This window comes from Eurytemora carolleeae, unplaced genomic scaffold (assembly GCF_000591075.1).
Source record: "Eurytemora carolleeae unplaced genomic scaffold, Eaff_2.0 scaffold926, whole genome shotgun sequence".
Taxonomy (NCBI): domain Eukaryota; kingdom Metazoa; phylum Arthropoda; class Copepoda; order Calanoida; family Temoridae; genus Eurytemora; species Eurytemora carolleeae.
This window is the reverse complement of record NW_019396816.1, coordinates 102,580-119,020: the sequence shown is the minus strand read 5'-3', so window position 1 is coordinate 119,020 and position 16,441 is coordinate 102,580. Positions and strand designations below refer to the sequence as shown.

At 32.4% G+C, this 16,441-nt stretch overlaps 3 protein-coding genes across 3 annotated transcripts; all 3 read left to right on the top strand.

The window, feature by feature from the left end:
- Nucleotides 1-1,361: 1,361 nt before the first annotated feature.
- Nucleotides 1,362-3,559, top strand: LOC111708992 (E3 ubiquitin-protein ligase Bre1; the record flags this gene model as incomplete). Its single annotated transcript, XM_023482524.1, is given in 6 exon segments — nt 1,362-1,461; nt 1,779-1,877; nt 2,077-2,178; nt 2,372-2,439; nt 2,666-2,731; nt 3,158-3,559. Coding segments are annotated over 6 exon segments (451 nt in total), but the record flags the coding sequence as incomplete, so codon positions are not given.
- On the top strand, nt 3,527-7,903 carry LOC111708993 (uncharacterized). Its single transcript, XM_023482525.1, has 7 exons — nt 3,527-3,619; nt 3,810-3,928; nt 4,173-4,234; nt 5,182-5,313; nt 6,961-7,044; nt 7,344-7,408; nt 7,662-7,903. The coding sequence occupies exons 1-7, from the start codon at nt 3,562-3,564 to the stop codon at nt 7,847-7,849; spliced, it is 708 nt and encodes a 235-aa protein (XP_023338293.1). The 5' UTR covers nt 3,527-3,561; the 3' UTR covers nt 7,850-7,903.
- Nucleotides 7,904-7,922: 19 nt separating this feature from the next.
- Nucleotides 7,923-16,392, top strand: LOC111708985 (mitotic spindle checkpoint protein MAD1). The gene is made up of 13 exons (XM_023482514.1): nt 7,923-8,011; nt 8,550-8,592; nt 8,965-9,069; nt 9,376-9,514; nt 9,837-9,917; nt 10,577-10,709; nt 11,566-11,673; nt 12,000-12,128; nt 12,602-12,775; nt 13,637-13,749; nt 14,360-14,525; nt 14,956-15,048; nt 16,381-16,392. Exons 1-13 carry the CDS (start codon nt 7,949-7,951, stop codon nt 16,390-16,392), a joined length of 1,359 nt encoding a protein of 452 aa, XP_023338282.1. The 5' UTR covers nt 7,923-7,948.
- Nucleotides 16,393-16,441: the final 49 nt, after the last annotated feature.

Below are 16,441 nucleotides of genomic sequence, written 5' to 3'. Positions count from 1 at the left end.
GGTTGCATGAAATTTTTGCTGCTGATACCAGAGTGTCCTGGAGGAACCGGCATTTCTCTTCCGTATCCATTGGACTCCAATCTGCCAAGAGCATCAAGGATTCAAAGGCCTCTCTATATGCCTCTCCTGTTGCTTGGCTGGGGCCAACGATTGGACCCTCTTCCTGTGGCTCCTTAGTGAATGGCCCTGAATTTACTTTTAATTTATAGAAAATTGCTGAGTGGTCGCTGCCCCCCAGTATTTCTCCGAAAGTATCTATTGACATTTCCGTAACCAGTGGGACATCCTTGTCATCCTCAAGGACCAGGTCCAATGCAGACACAGAGTTGTTAGTTATTCGTGTAAATAAACCTTTACAACGATTAGCATCGCTATTAACAATGCGAAGGTCGTTATTTGAAATAAAATCCCGTATCAGTCTCCCATTGGAGTTAATGTCCCTGTTGTTCCCTGGAATACCTTGGCTGTCTGCCTCGATATGCCCATTGAAATCCCCCGCAAGAGAACATGTATACCCGTCTTCCCTGAGGGTAGTGATTTCAGCTTGTAACATCGCACACAGCTCTGCATTCCAAACTTGGAAATTATCCCCTCCAACCTCAGCTGCAAGATACACAAAACATAGCGCTACATTGCTGTTGTTTTCATGGATTAGTATCCACTCTCTTTCATTATCCAGGTAGGGGTACATTGGTAGAGGTGGTTCGTACCGTGAATGGTTAAGGCCGGGCTGAACTATGGTCAATATCCCGCCACCTTTCTTTTCTTTCCAAAGCCTCTCCTTGGAGTACCATATGAACTTGTCTAGACATGAAAGGTCATCATTGGACCCATGTCTCAAGTGAGTTTCACTCACGGCAAGAACATGTAAGTTATTGTCATTCATGACATCCACTAACATGTCTTGTTTGTTGTCCCGTATTAGGCCATTGCAATTCCAATATGCACAGTTGATGGAGCAAGGCACCACCCTTGCCACGTTTTGCCTATGGGCCCTGCCCTTAGCACGGTGCCTCTTACTGGGCTTACCCATCAGAGGGTTTTAAGAAGGACTTATATCTTAAGTTCATCTATATACAAATGCCTTTATAAAAAATGTATCATATATAAAAGCGGAGCATCAGAATGCTTTTGTATGTTTGTTTATATTTCCTATAGCTGGTCGTTTTCTAAGGTTTGACGAATTTTTCAACATTTTCGCATTTTCAGCATAATACCTAGTTTATGGTTTATTTTATGAAATGAACATTTTCTTAACTAAAATTAAACATTTTATGATGATATTTTGTTAAAATAATATTTTTCACGATAAAGTCGTCAAGTAATATATTTAAGATTGATATTTAGTAAAATGATTTTAGGCAGCAAGCTATGGAGATGCATAAACGTAAAGCTATTGAATCCGCCCAGAGTGCTGCGGATCTTAAACTTCATCTGGAAAAATATCATTCACAAATCAAGGTAAAATATATTTGCATCAAAAAATAGTTTGTAGTGGTTTAAACTGCATATTTTCCTGTAAAATCCCCCCCCCCCCCCTCCCCCTCTATTGAAAATCATCTTTTTTCCAGAAGATAAGTATATTTTTAAGGGTTTTATTCGCTTAACTGGGGAAAATAAAGAATTTTAAGGGAAAATAAATAAATTTTTAGGTAAATTATGGAAATTATGAATAGTGAGCATTAATTTACAATTGTTATTTAAATTTTTTTATAATATTTTGTAGTTATTTTAGATTTTTTTATTACAACTAAAATAGAAGTTTAATAATATTACAGGAGGTTCAGCAAACTGTAGCAGAGAAAACATCTGCCCTTGAGGCGGAGGCATTTAAAACTAAACGTATGCAGGAGGAGACTGCAATTCTTAAACGAAAGGTAACACATCCACCCTTAAGGCGGAAGCATTTAAAACTAAACGCATGCAGGAGGAGACTGTAATTCTTTAACATTTAAAGACAAAAAAGCTTTTATTTAAAAAATAATGTACTTGCAGTTGTATTCTTGATTCTTACTCATAGAAAAATGTACTCAAATCCTTTCTCCCTCTTCTTAGTGCATTTTATTATTTCTAAAGGTTGAAAGATTGAAGAAAATAGAAATGGCAAGTGATATGGACGAAATCTTGAAGGAAGAAATCCGCGAATACAAAGAAACCCTCACTTGTCCTTCTTGTAAGGTAAAGAGAAAATACAAAGAAAAGTCGTCTTCTTTTGTTGTAAATCTTCGAAAATGTACAGAAGGATGCTGAGTTTTTTAAATTTAATTTTACTGCAAATTCAAATCTTAAACGAATTTATCTGTTTGTCTATAAATTGTTCTCATTATTATTATTAATACAACTTTTTATTCCACAAATGTTTTATTTTCAGGTTAAAAGAAAAGATGCTATTTTAACCAAATGTTTCCACGTGTTCTGCTATGATTGTTTGAGAACCAGGTAACTTCAATCTGTTCTAATCCTTATATTTTTGCCATCTTTATTTGGTTTAATTGTGTTAAGGTTAATATATTACGGGTGTGATAATTTAAAACATCTCTTTTCTAGCTTCATTGGCTTTTCAGGAATTTAGCCAATTTCAAGCTTGTTTTTGAAAATGTTTGTAAAATCTAATTAAAGGTTAAAACAGGGCGATTACACAATATTTTCATAAAAAAATATTAAGGTATGAGACTCGACAAAGAAAATGTCCTAAATGTAATGCTGCTTTTGGTGCATCAGACTACCATAGGTAAAGTTTATCAATTTTAACTTTATTTTCAGACTCCCATTTTTATTTTTATTTGTTACTTATTCTTTAGTTTGCATCTAATGGTATAAAGTTGTAATCTCTGTTTGTTTGTATGTCGAGTATAATTGATGAACCCACGAGATAAATGATTTTGTTTGAACAATAAATGAATTTTTGGGTTACATCAATCATTCACTATTATAAAAAAGCAAACCGTGTTTTGACCACCACACTGTTATGGTATATGAAATAATGTTCTAACAAAGTTTATATCATGTTTTTATTTTCAATCATTAAACATAATTACATAGATCCATTAGAATTCATTTCATGGGCTCATACTAGTAATGTTACTTTGAGATCGGAGTTTAAATTTGATATTAATTCAATTGTATTATTTTGCATTAATATACATATTTATTTTAGGTTGTATCTCTCCTAGATGTATTTTATCCTGCTTATTGAAGCGTTTCATCCCCAACATACCAGAAAAGATTAAGAAACTTTTTCTTCAAATTCTAGACATTTAAAAAATTTTTTCCAAATAAAAATAACTTCTCTGTTTTTTATTATTAATGTTTTGTGTCATCGTTACATTGTAAATGTTTGCATTTTCAGACAGTTTTATTTTAAATTGGTTGCGCATAATTCTTTACCCATTTTTACGTTCTATTTAAGAAAGTTATGTCGTTATTGGACACAAAAATGCTTATCCTAAAAGATGTTTGAACTACGCATGTTATTAAACTATGTTACGCATTTTTGCGTCAAAATTGAAGTTCCGCGTATTCCTGACAATATTAATCTGAGTTACGCATATTTCAGAAAGTATGGCGGGTACAGGTTCATATCGATATTTCGATGACGAAGATGAAGATGATCTTGAAGGTAAAGAAAAAAAATTAAAGAAAAGTTTATTTGGAATTAGAATTGATTTTCGGGGAAAAGCTTTATGAAAAAAAGATATTTGAAAAATAAAGATTTTTATTTCTTAAAATCAGAAATGAGATCTTAATTTTTTTTTATATTTTCCTTACTATCTTGTCATATTTGGAAATTTATAAAATTATTTCTTCAGAGTTTTATTTCTCTGAGTTCTACATGTCACCTTCTCTTGATGGGCTAGAGAAGAATCTTTTACTTGTATCTGAAGGAATTGTACCCTCGTTGTACTCTGTACTCTGTACTGGTTCACAGGTACCTTTTCTTTGTCTTTTGTACTCTGTACTCTGTACTCAGTACTGGTTCACAAGTACCATTTACTTGTACTCTTTGCTCTTAAAATCATTTTGAAATAAGAAAAATTTAATGAATATAATGTTTTTAACTGAACAAAATCTGTGAAGTCTCATCCTTTGTAATTAACCGTAACTTTTAATCTGACAATTGATTATTTTCAGTTTTTAGAAATTAAGCATTTATCATAATTTTCCGTATTTAGTCAGTTGGTGGAATGTTCGCTAAAGAAGGGAATAGGGTTGTTCAGATCGGGAAAATCTACAGGTGTTATATATTATATCACGGTTATTTTTAACGGAGTCTCAGCTACGGAGTAATGGTGAATTTTTTTTTTTTTTTTTTTTTCTATGTTTGTTGTTTACCTTTATACAACTGATTTCAAAATAAGGTGGGGGGGGGTTTTTTGATGATTGGGAAAAATGCAAAATCGCACATCAAAAGGCAATTCAGCTAATAAAAATCTTAAATTAAAAAAAACTTCTGAAATATGTTTTTTTTCAAGAGGGGGGAAAGGATTTTTCACGAAAACATAACCCTATCCCGGGGGGGGGGTTTCCTGAACTTAAAAACGATCAAATTTCCCCCCCCACATCCCCCCTTGAGATCTACAGGGTGTCCCATATCATATTAGATCGTTACAAGCTCTTAATTGCGATTTTCGCAACAATCAGAAAATTATAAAAGAACGAATCATTTTTTGAAATTCTTTAAGTCTAATTTTAAAATTTGTATGCAGAAAGTACTAAGTGTTCAGAGTATTGTGTGCGTATTTTGGCGTAAAAGCTTGGAGACAATCCATTATGATATGGGACGCTCTGTATATTAGACAAGTATGGCCTTACTGGGTTCAGGAATGATATAACGTTCAGATATTCAAGGGTCTTGATTGTTGAACTTACTGTTCAGGGGTTTAGAATGTTGTATTGTTCAGGGGGGTTCATAATATGTTTTATTGTTAAGAGGTTTAGAATGTTTTATTGTTCTTGGGTTCAGAATGTTTTATTGTTCTTGGGTTCAGAATGTTTTATTGTTCAGGAGTTTAGAATGTTTTTTTTTGTTCAGGGGTTCAGAATGTTTTATTGTTCAGGGGTTCAGAATGTTTTACTGTTCAGGGGTTTAGAATGTTGTATTGTTCAAGGGTTCAGAGTGTTTTATTGTTCAGGGGTTCAGAAGTTGTATTGTTCAGGGGTTTAGAATGTTGTATTGTTCAGGGGTCCCGGCTGGACTGCTGTCACCTGTGAAACAGAATTAAAGAAAGGAGAATATCTCAACCTGGCAAAATTAATTCTTACTGTCGCAGATCCATCTGTCAATATCGTCTGCCTAGCAGCCAGACATATCAGGTAGGCAGACCTTCATTAACTTATTAATAATATGAAACGTTAAACAAGTTTAGTTTCTCTGCTTAGCAGCCAGGCATATCAGGTAGGCAGACTTTCATTAACTTATTAATAATATAAAACTTGAAACAAGTGTAGTTTCTCTGCCTAGCTGCCAAGCATATCAGGTAGGCAGACCTTCATTAACTTATTAATAATATGAAACGTTAAACAAGTTTAGTTTCTCTGCTTAGCAGCCAGGCATATCAGGTAGGCACTTTCATTAACTTATTAATAATATAAAACTTGAAACAAGTTTAGTTCCTCTGCCTAGCTGCCAGGCATATCAGGTAGGCAGACTTTCATTAACTTATTAATAATATAAAACTTGGAAACAAGTGTAGTTTCTCTGCCTAGCTGCCAGGCATATCAGGTAGGCAGACCTTCATTAACTTATTAATAATATGAAACTTGAAACAAGTTTAGTTCCTCTACTGTTTGAAAAAAATATCAAAATTATTAAAATCTAGAAATATGACTACTTTCCACATTATTGATGAGAAAACGGGTTCAAGGGTATCATTTTGAACTAAACAATGCCAGCTTTGCATGGAGGTACACATGAATTCCGCTTACTCCCCCCTCCCCCTTAGGGGGAATACACGGTTTAAAATGGGGGGGGGGGGATTGGACACCAAAAAGCAGGTTGTTTTTTCCAAATTCCTACAATTCCCCCAAAAATGTATTTTTTTCTAAAAATCGAATAAACATACCTAACCTCTGGGGAAAATTTTTTTTCAAAAAAGAAGGAATGATTTTTCAAGAAATTTTCCACTCGTGTTTAATTTGGTGCGTAAAAAAATTTTATTTTAAATAACATGGTTTTGTTAATTATTATTTTCAAAGAAAAAAATAATTATTAATTAGTGTTTATCAAGTTAATTAAAAACGAAGTGAGGGAAAAAACATAATAATAATATTGCGAGGATAAAATGTAAAAATGAAAATTAAAACAAGAAGAAATAATCTCGATGTACTCTTTAAAGACGGCAGCTTATTTCATCTGGTTTAAGAATTTCCATTTTTACATTTTTGTCCTTAAACTATCATCATATGTTCTGTTTTAAATGTCCATTTTCCAGTATTCGTCTTTAAAAGCATTTTGCTGATATTTTATTATTAAGATTTTTTTGTCAAAGTGCACCCAAAGATCCTTCTTAAAACGCAGTTTAGTGTTGTGATTGGGTCATTCCATAAAGACATTTGACAACAAAAACAGATTTTTCTTAAACTTAAAATTCTAGTTATTAAAGTTATGAACACTGAACAGCTACCAAAATTTTTGTTTTTGAATTTTTTTTGGAGTGGTTTTGACCATTTTAAAAATGTTGGGCGATTTAAAGTAAAAGTCTTGTTTTGTGTTTCTGAAGATGCCCTGAAACTAATTTTAGAACTAAGTTAAAAACTTTCTCATATTTTTAATCTCATCAAATTTTCAATAAAGAACCTGTTAAATCAATTCCTGGGATGCTCAGAAAGATTCAAATTTCCCTGTATGATAATTGAATGACTGCAGTATGATTTTGGTGAAAATTCCACGGGCAACGCCGGGAACTTTTGCTAGTAACATAGAACATAACGATCACTCCCTTTTATGTTTTTAAATTCTAGTGAGTATAGAGGGGATGATAATGAGGAAGAAAATATCGTGAGAGCACTTCATACAGATTCATTTACCTCCTGCCATATACCCAGGTATTTATAAATTTGGCTCCCCTGTTTGTTCGTTGGTTTGTATCAATTAATAATAAGGACCTTACAGGATCCCAGGGAAGGTTTATGGACGGTAAGAATTCAAAAGTTTTTTGAATTTTTAAATTCTCCAAAAAAAACATGCAAATCCACACAAAAAATTCATGAGTTTTACTTTAAAATTTACGAAAACGAAAAACTGACAGACAAATTTTTATTTTTTTAAAAAATTGTCATTTTTCTTTAAAATCAAATTTAGGGTAAAAAGAAATGATCTGAAAATAAACAGTAAATATTTCCAGGTTGGATGTTCCAAACCTTATTACTGGATTATCCGCAGCAATTCTCTCCATAGCTGCTGTTAAAGGTATTTAAAGGGATTGTTAACAAAAATATTAAAAAAAATCAAAGCACAGATGATTTTCAAAATAAACGAAAAAATCGATGTATGTTTAAATCAAAGATGGGGGTGAAGCGCTCTGGAAGATGGCAAAAAATGGGTTTTAACGGGGGTTGAGGGGGGGGGGGTTAGCTATTTTTCAACAACAAAATATACCTGAAAATGATTTTGAATTCGTAGATTACTAGATATAATTTATGTTCAGAAATGATATATTTAGGTTTACCGGCAGCTGTAGTGGTCAACTACGTTCCAGTCCTGGCCCCAGATTCATTATCTCTCGCTGGCTTTAAAACTATTCACCAGCTGTCATCGGTCAAACAGGCCGGTCTTACCAAACCAGTAAATCTGTCAGATGCGTTGAAATCATTAAAACTTTTCGACAATCCTAGTAATCTATATATTTGAGCTCATCCTTACTTCTATTCATATATCCAGCTATTTAAGTATTCAAGTTTCAGATAAGATGGATTAAGTTGAGATTAAGTACCACTTGTTTAATTCAAAATGGCGTCTCCATTCTCCGAACCAACCTCACATGTTCAAATCTTTGGATCATACAAATCCCAGGTAATATGTTTATCTTTCACATTTGTAAAGGATTACACAGATTATCTGCCTTTTCTTCATTATTCCGAGTTTTAAAGGGACTGTAAGCTTAATTTCATGTGACCTTCCATGCAAAGATGCCCGATTATTTGTCTGACCAAGTATGAATTAGATATCAATATTGATAATTTTGAAAAGTGATTATTTTGAATTGTAGTTTCTTTACAATTGACATGCACTTTTCTACTGCAGGAAAGCGTATAGGAATTATCAGAATTTAATACTTTAAACCTAGAAAAATTTCAATATCCTTCACATTATTGATCAGATAAAGGTTTCCATGGTACTGTTGTAAATCGGGCAGTGCCATCCTTGCATGGAGGGTCATTTTAAATCACGCTTCCAGTCCTTTTAAGTAACTTCGAGATTCGAGTGTTCGACTTTGCAAATGTAAATGCCGACTTCTGCAATAACAATTATTGATAACACATATTTGATACAAGTTGGTTGAATTAAATCAGAATAGTCAATTAGAACAGATCAATATAACATTCTTTAGGTGAAGAGCACTTTAAGAACAGAAGAGCTAAGTCGGGTGTCAGGTAAGCTAAATTATATTTAATCAAGGGACTGACAATTAAGACTCTACATTTGACAAGTTCCATCGATTAAAAATTCCCTAAACCGAAGTACACAATCGAAAGATTGAGAATTTGTGGATTTTTGAAGAAATTAATCGCAAAATTCATTTTTTTTAAAATAATTTTTTTTCCTTTTCCGACTGGTTTCTCCGTTTATTTAAACTCCAATCTATAAATAAAGATCAAAGTAAAATTTATGCGAAATTGTTGGTTAGACTTCTCGACCTCCTAACTCCTTGATTTTTCACTCTAAATGTAGAAAAGCAAACTTGATAAAATAGTCGAACAAAGCAGATTTCTTACACAAAGCCCTTTAATTTGTATTATATTTAGAAAAAAGATCGCTAGCTACGAGACTTGAGTTCGATGAGAGTTTTGATGGGTTTCAGCAACCAAAGATTCCAAAACTTAACAGGGATCCGTTCGATTCTGCGTTAGGTAAACCTTAAATAAGTGCTGAGGATCTATTTCATTTTTATGGGGATCTGGAATCTGGATCCGCCCCGGAAAAAAATGGGCCAGGTCCTAAGGTCCTGAACATTTGTTAAGGTTTTTTGTTTGTTTTTTTTTGCTTATTTTTATGCTGAAACCTTCATAATTGTCTTAAAAGTGAACATTTGCATATTATATTTTTTACAAATCATGATCTGTGTTCGTTCTCTTTTTCCGTCTTTTTTCTACTTTATTTATTATATGAGGTTGGTCCATCATCATCACCGAATTTTAAATACTGAAGCATTTCAGGACGGAAAAGGTTTGCAAGTGAAAGCTCAGGAGCAGTTACTATCCTGCAAAAGAAGAATGAAGAACTCAATGAGAAAATAAAAGCCCTGACAGTGGAATCAGCTGGAGATCTGGCAAAAATATCAAGATTAGAAAACAAGTAAATATAATGTAATCTAACCTTCTCTACCTTCAGTTTTCAGAATTTGGAAATTAAAAAAAGTTTGATGTTTGTACATTTTGAGAACGTGTTCCAATATTTAATTTGTTTTACATGCCTAATAAGTCATCATATCGTGTCAGTCATAGTTAAATTTAGAGTTGAGAGATAAATAATAGAAAAGTTAGAAAATACAAGGGAACATTTAAATATAATTTATTTTTTTACTTTTTTTCAAAATTTCAAAATATTAGAAAATAAAGTTGGATTCTTCAGGGAAAAAATAATTTTCTTTTATGTATGTGAAAGGAGTTTTTTTCAGGTTTGAGCAGGCTGAGTTGACCCACAAGAAGGAGAAACTGGATTTAGAAAACAAACTCGAGAAAACAACCAGACTCTACAAGTATGGTTTGGTACAATTAATTTTTAGTTTGCATAATGTATTGGATTTTTGTACTGATCTTGAATACAAGATAACCTGGTTGATTTGTAGGCTTGAAGTAGATAAATGTTCTGATCTTGAATACAAGATAACCTGGTTGATTTGTAGGCTTGAAGTAGATAAATGTTCTGATCTTGAATACAAGATAACCTGGTTGATTTGTAGGCTTGAAGTAGATAAATGTTCTGATCTTGAATACAAGATAACCTGGTTGATTTGTAGGCTTGAAGTAGATAAATGTTCTGATCTTGAATACAAGATAACCTGGTTGATTTGTAGGCTTGAAGTAGATAAATGTTCTGATCTTGAATACAAGATAACCTGGTTGATTTGTAGGCTTGAAGTAGATAAATGTTCTGATCTTGAATACAAGATAACCTGGTTGATTTGTAGGCTTGAAGTAGATAAATGTTCTGATCTTGAATACAAGATAACCTGGTTGATTTGTAGGCTTGAAGTAGATAAATGTTCTGATCTTGAATACAAGATAAACTGGTTGATTTGTAGACTTGAAGTTGATAAATGTTCTGATCTTGAATACAAGATAAACTAGTTGATTTGTAGACTTGAAGTTGATAAATGTTCTATCTTGGATACAAGATAAACTAGTTGATTTGTAGACTTGAAGTTGATAAATGTTCTGATCTTGAATACAAGATAAAGAAGCTGATTGACAAGAAAGAGAATAAAGATGAGAAAGTTGCAGAAAATAGAAGACACTCTTTAAACAGAACTGATGAACTAGAGAACAAGGTACAACAATAAATATTATTTTTTACATTTAAAATAATTATTTTTTTACTTTTTAAATGTTTAAAAAATTATCCTTTGATATTGAAACGTAGGAGCGCCGGTCCCAACACCATTGAACGCCTGGTTGTCCTTTAATACTATTAATAATGAAAGTCTATTGTGGGTTCACACTTCCAGTTGGTTTTTGGCATTTAACCACGAATTAAGCAATATAAAAATCAGAAATGGATAAAAAAAAATCTCCATTTTGTCCTTTAGTCCTGCTTGACTTTTTTCTGTTTGTTTGGGAAACATTTTAATCTATATTGAATTTAAACTTGCAGTGAAAAAAAACATGTTTTTCTAAGAAATACTAAAGTTTAAGTTAGGCATTTAACCACGAAGTAAGCTTTCATCTATACCCTTCTCAATTAGAAGAATCTAATAGATACAATTTTACAACTTTAAATGTATAAGTTAGAATTGGTTCCACTCATATTATTATGCGAACTATGTATTTAATAAATAGGCATCTACTGTTATTATAAACGAGCTGAATTCTTACTTTTAAGTAACAATTAAGGCTATTTCCTGATAGTTGTTTTCTTATGAATTTGTCCATTGCTATCATAGCTTATTATTCAAATACTTTATATAGGTCCATACCCCCATTTAAACTAATGAAAAAACCTCTACTAATTTGTTGTTACTTTGTAAATTGATATAAAAGAAGTCTGGATTTTTCAAAAAAAAATTAGACTCCTAAAAGGCAAAAAATCTAAACCTACAAAATTCTTTACTAAAACCAAATCTAACAAGAAAATACGTCTAAATGCTACTTATCTTTTTGGGATTTAAAAAAAGAAATTATTTGAAGGTGCGTAGTCTCCGTGATACCCGGAGTAGATTGGAAGGAAAACTTGAACAACTTCAATCTCAGTTATCTAGAAGACCAGATATAGATACATTCACTTATAATAACCAGGTATGTGATCAATGCTAGTTATCTAGAATTCCAAATATAGATACATTCCCTTATAATAACCAGTCATGTGATCAATGCTAGTTATCTAGAAGACCAGATATAGATAGATACATTCCCTTATAATAACCAGTTATGTGATCAATGCTAGTTATCTAGAAGACCAGATATAGATACATTCACTTATAATAATCAGGTATGTAATCAGTTATCAGGTTTGTTATCAATGCTAGTTATCTAGAATACCAGATATAGATACATTTATTTATAATAATCAGTTATGTAATCAGTTATCAGGTTTGTTATCAATTATATTTAATTTGCTTAAGATTCACAAGTTCGAGGCTGATGTGTCTGACCTCCGGCAGAGGCTGAGGGAGGCCGAGGACAAGAATAAAATGTTAAAATCAAAGCTGGAAGGACATGAAGTCCAAGGTTCAGCATTCTTAAAAACAAAGGTTAGTCTGTTAAACATTCATAAAAATTCAGTCATTCTAATCATCATTGGTCAATGTCATCATTATCATCATCATTATTTTTATATTCATCGTTACATTAAACTTTAGTAAAATCATTCGTAGGATTTTTAGTATTGTTACATTGTTGTTATCATAATCAGTTATCACCTACATCATCATTCTTTAAACTGTCATCATTGTCACTTTAAGCATTATTTTATCATTTACTAAAAGATTATTTTATTTTCTTGAAAAATTATTTCTTCCTCCCCTTCTTTGAAAATCATTTTTTCCCCCAGAAGAATAAATGATAAAGAAAAAATGATATTTTAGGGTAAATAAATGAATTTTTGGGGAAATCTATCGAACAGGATAAAATAATGCCTTTTGAAGTCCAATTTTTCATGTTTTTCCTCAGTTAATAAAAATATCATTCTTAAAATTGTACACCCCTGATGTACTGTGTTTTTTAGGAGGAATTGCTCCGTTATAAGAACCGAGTAGAGAAGCTTGAGTCTGAGATGGAAGCGAACAGGGATGTAGTTCTACAGAGGAGAATAATGCAGGAGAAGTTGGAGAAGTTTGCAGAACTTGAGAGAGAGAGCATTAGTCTTAGGAGTAGAAACCAGCTGCTTGTACAGACACAGGTACAGGGGTGTATAACCCCCCCTCTTCTTGGAAAATAATTTTTTTTCAAGAAGTTTTGTGTGTATTATAGTTTTTATTGCTGAATTCGGGAAAATAAATGATTTTTAGGTGGAATTTGGTTATTACCAATAAAATTTAACTTTCCTATGGATTTAAAACTTTTAATTTTTCCCCTAATTTATCAAAAATCACCCACCCACCCCCCCTCGAGGAGGTGCCGTAATTCTTAAAATTTTACCCCTGTACAGTGTACACTGACTATCGGGTTGTCATTAAATAGAAAAGAAATAAGCAAAAAAGATATGATATGCTTATCGGAAGGGGGAGTGCTGAGGGGTGGGATTGCCTGGAGCCAGGAACAACCCCAGTAATTTTCTTTAAAAAACTAAATAAATACAAGATAATTGATAAAAGGGTATTATTTATTTTGTTCGTAGCCAATAAAATTATAAAAGTCTGAACAGGTGAGCTAATTACTGATTAGGCACACATTTTTTGTAGGCTCTTAGGCAAGTTATATTGCCCGAAACTTATTGAAAATCATAAAAAAAAATCGTCGATATCTGTAAAAGGATTGTTTTTGAAGGAACTGTAAGCTCAATTTCAATGTTCGATTTACAAATGTTAAGACAGCGCACACTGGAAATTGTATTTGAATAGAAGCGGGTTCTGATAAGTTTACACAGACATATCTTTGTACTCGACGAATACACGAAGGTTTAAGGGCACCTTTGTAAATTGGACATTACCCTCTTTTCACTGAGGGTCACTTGAAATTACGCGTACAGTCCCTTTAAGTTGCGCTACAGAAAGTTAAAGATAAAGCAACTTATTATAAACAAAATTTATTCTACTACTAGGATAATATAAGACTACTGAACGAACAGATCTTGAACCTAAAGGAGGACAAGGAGAGGGCTGAGTCCCAGGTCAAGGACAGGGACAACATCAAAGCTGATTTTGAGATAGTCAGGTAATAGTATATTATGCGTAGGAAGAAAGTGCGCCTTTCGGTGAATAATCAAAATTATTCCACGGTTTTTCTTTTTATATTATAACAATAATTTTGATTATTACACTTCCTTCCTACGCATAATAATACTATACCACCTTTACACGAATAATTATAATTATTACACAAAATGGGTGACAATAACAAGAATTATTCCTGATTTGGCCACGTAGTAAATCCGACAAGATCGTAGATGAGATAGACAGATAGTAATAGAGATAGAAATAGATACAGAAAAAGGAAAAGAAATATTTCAAAAATCAACAGAAAGATAGACGGTTGTTTTAAAATGGGCATCGTTATATCTTTTTTAATGTAACACAATTATTAAATACTGGACCTTGAGCGCACTTGAAGCCCCCTGATATAGTAACAATTACAGTTGAACAGGTGCTCTTCAAGCTGCCATTTTCTTTGTAAATCGTAAAGGTGCAACAGATGAGATTTGCGATTTAGAAGTAAAAAATCGCGGCCTAAATAGCAACATTCATACACAATAATTGTTACTAATAGAGACTAGAGAGGCGCGAACCGCCATGTAAACCTTGTTATATATATTTATGTACTATAGGAAGGAACTAGAAGGATGGAGGGAGCTAATAATGGATATAACTCCTGCCGATGACCGAGGAAAGCTAGGAGAACGGGGAGAACTAGGACTACACACTGCTCGACAGATAATCCAATCCTTGAGGAGAAGGGAGTTGGAGATGGTTACATCACTTGCTGATACAAAGGTAATTTTATAAAATTGTCTGATACTTGAAATATAAAGGGACTGTAAGCGTCCCCTGACCCTCCATGTAAAGATGGCAATGCAAGATTTACAACGGTACCCTTGAAACCTTTATCTGATCAAAAATGTGGAAGATAACGCGTTTTTCTGACTCGAAACGTTTAGTTCTGATAACTTCTATATTGTTTTTTTTATAAGCAAGCAATTCGCAAGTCACTTTTGCAGAGAAACCCGAAATGAAAATAAACAGTTCACCCTTGATCAGACAAAGCTTTTAAGTGAAACGTTGGAAATCGGACATTGTTATCTTTGCATGGAGAGTCACTGGAAATAACGCCTAGACTCCTAGAGTCCCTATAACTGTAAAAGAATATTTTCACCTTTAAAGAAATCAGTAAAAAAATCTATATTTTTTAAACTTAATTTTTTAGAGCGAATTAAACTTTGAGAAAGAGAAGAATAATTCATTACTTGAGAAGATCAAGATAGTGGAGTTTGATCTATCAAGAACTAAAACAGGACAGGTATTTAAATACTCGAGAAGATCAAGATAGTTGAGTTTGATCTATTATGAACCAGAACAGGACAGGAATACTAGAAATGCCACCAGCTTGTTTTCTGAGTTAAAATATGTGTTATTTTTGTTTGTTTTTTACTTTTTACATTCATTGACATACTAGCCAAGGTGCACGGCGTTGACGGTGGAATTTAAAAAATACTTGGGAAAAAAATTCGAATTCAAATAAATAAATTTCGGGGTACCCATGGGTTTTCTTAAAAAATTTCAGCCAATTTGGTCAAGCCGTTTGGATTACTGTAATACGAGCAAAGAGCTTTTTTACAGATAAAGCGGGTTTTCTATAAATTCTGTTAACTATATTACAGGGGACATTAGTTCCAAATCTAACACTTGGCCCATTTCTAGCACTAAGTGTTAGAAATGGGCACAAATTAAAAGACTGGGTTTATTAGGATCCCGGCCCATATCCAGAGTAAAAGAAGTCGATAGTTAAACTACAACCAACATTTTATTAAGCATTACGAGAACAACAATTCCCAATTTAAAACTATTTTCTGAAATCAATATTTTAAAAGGAGTTTTATATTAATACCCTTGACCGTTTTCAAGACAGTCAGGTTTTCCATTTTCGAACATATCCTGAATTTGAATCATTGTCGCGTTTTCGACAAAAGCCACTTTCCTGCTTTTGAGTTTAATCCTCAATTCTGAACAAAACTCACTTTCATAACTTGAAAAAAAAATCATTGAAAGTAAAATTATCTTTAAAGACTAAATAAGCTGCTAAATTATTTTTTAAATGTGAATTTACCCATTTTTATTTTTTTAGTAAGAGAAAAAAATTAATTTTAATTGACATTTTATGTTTCAAAATATAGTTATAGTCATAATTTGTAAATGTATTATGTAGTTTTGTTTGGATTTAAAGATATATACGCTTGGAAAAGATAACTTTGCAAACTTGGCACGTTTCTAATACTGAGTGTTAGACATGGCTGTTAGTTTTGGAACTATTTTCCCCTGTAATATCGGTTGTTATTCGAAATTTAAACAATATTGGTACAACACAATTCTTAACTTAAATATATATTTAAACTTTTTTTAAAAATACGATCAGATAGTGATAAAGGAAAAATGTAGAGTGAGATCACATATATAAAGAAACCTTTTAAGTTTATTCACTTAACTTGGGAAAATGAAGCGGCAAGTATATTCCTAAACCATACATTTGATCTAATTTGAGTTTCCTCAAGCTCTAACTTTTTTATTTCTACACCATTGCAACCTCAGATTGTAAATAATTTTTGTTATTTCTATTTTTAAATATTTGATCTAGCATGCTTCATAGTTGTAAATAGCAAAAATCTACGACTACAGATTGCCAAGATATAAAGATT

Bases quoted from the DNA above. Each gene is read 5' to 3' on its own strand.
- LOC111708993 (XM_023482525.1), top strand. From the start codon at position 3,562: ATGGCGGGTACAGGTTCATATCGATATTTCGATGACGAAGATGAAGAT. The intron at 3,929-4,172 runs GTACCTTTTCTT...TTCCGTATTTAG, and splicing joins TACTCTGTACTGGTTCACAG to TCAGTTGGTGGAATGTTCGC. The intron at 4,235-5,181 runs GTGTTATATATT...TGTATTGTTCAG, and splicing joins CAGATCGGGAAAATCTACAG to GGGTCCCGGCTGGACTGCTG.
- LOC111708985 (XM_023482514.1), top strand. From the start codon at position 7,949: ATGGCGTCTCCATTCTCCGAACCAACCTCACATGTTCAAATCTTTGGA. The intron at 9,515-9,836 runs GTAAATATAATG...AGTTTTTTTCAG, and splicing joins ATATCAAGATTAGAAAACAA to GTTTGAGCAGGCTGAGTTGA. The intron at 11,674-11,999 runs GTATGTGATCAA...AATTTGCTTAAG, and splicing joins CATTCACTTATAATAACCAG to ATTCACAAGTTCGAGGCTGA.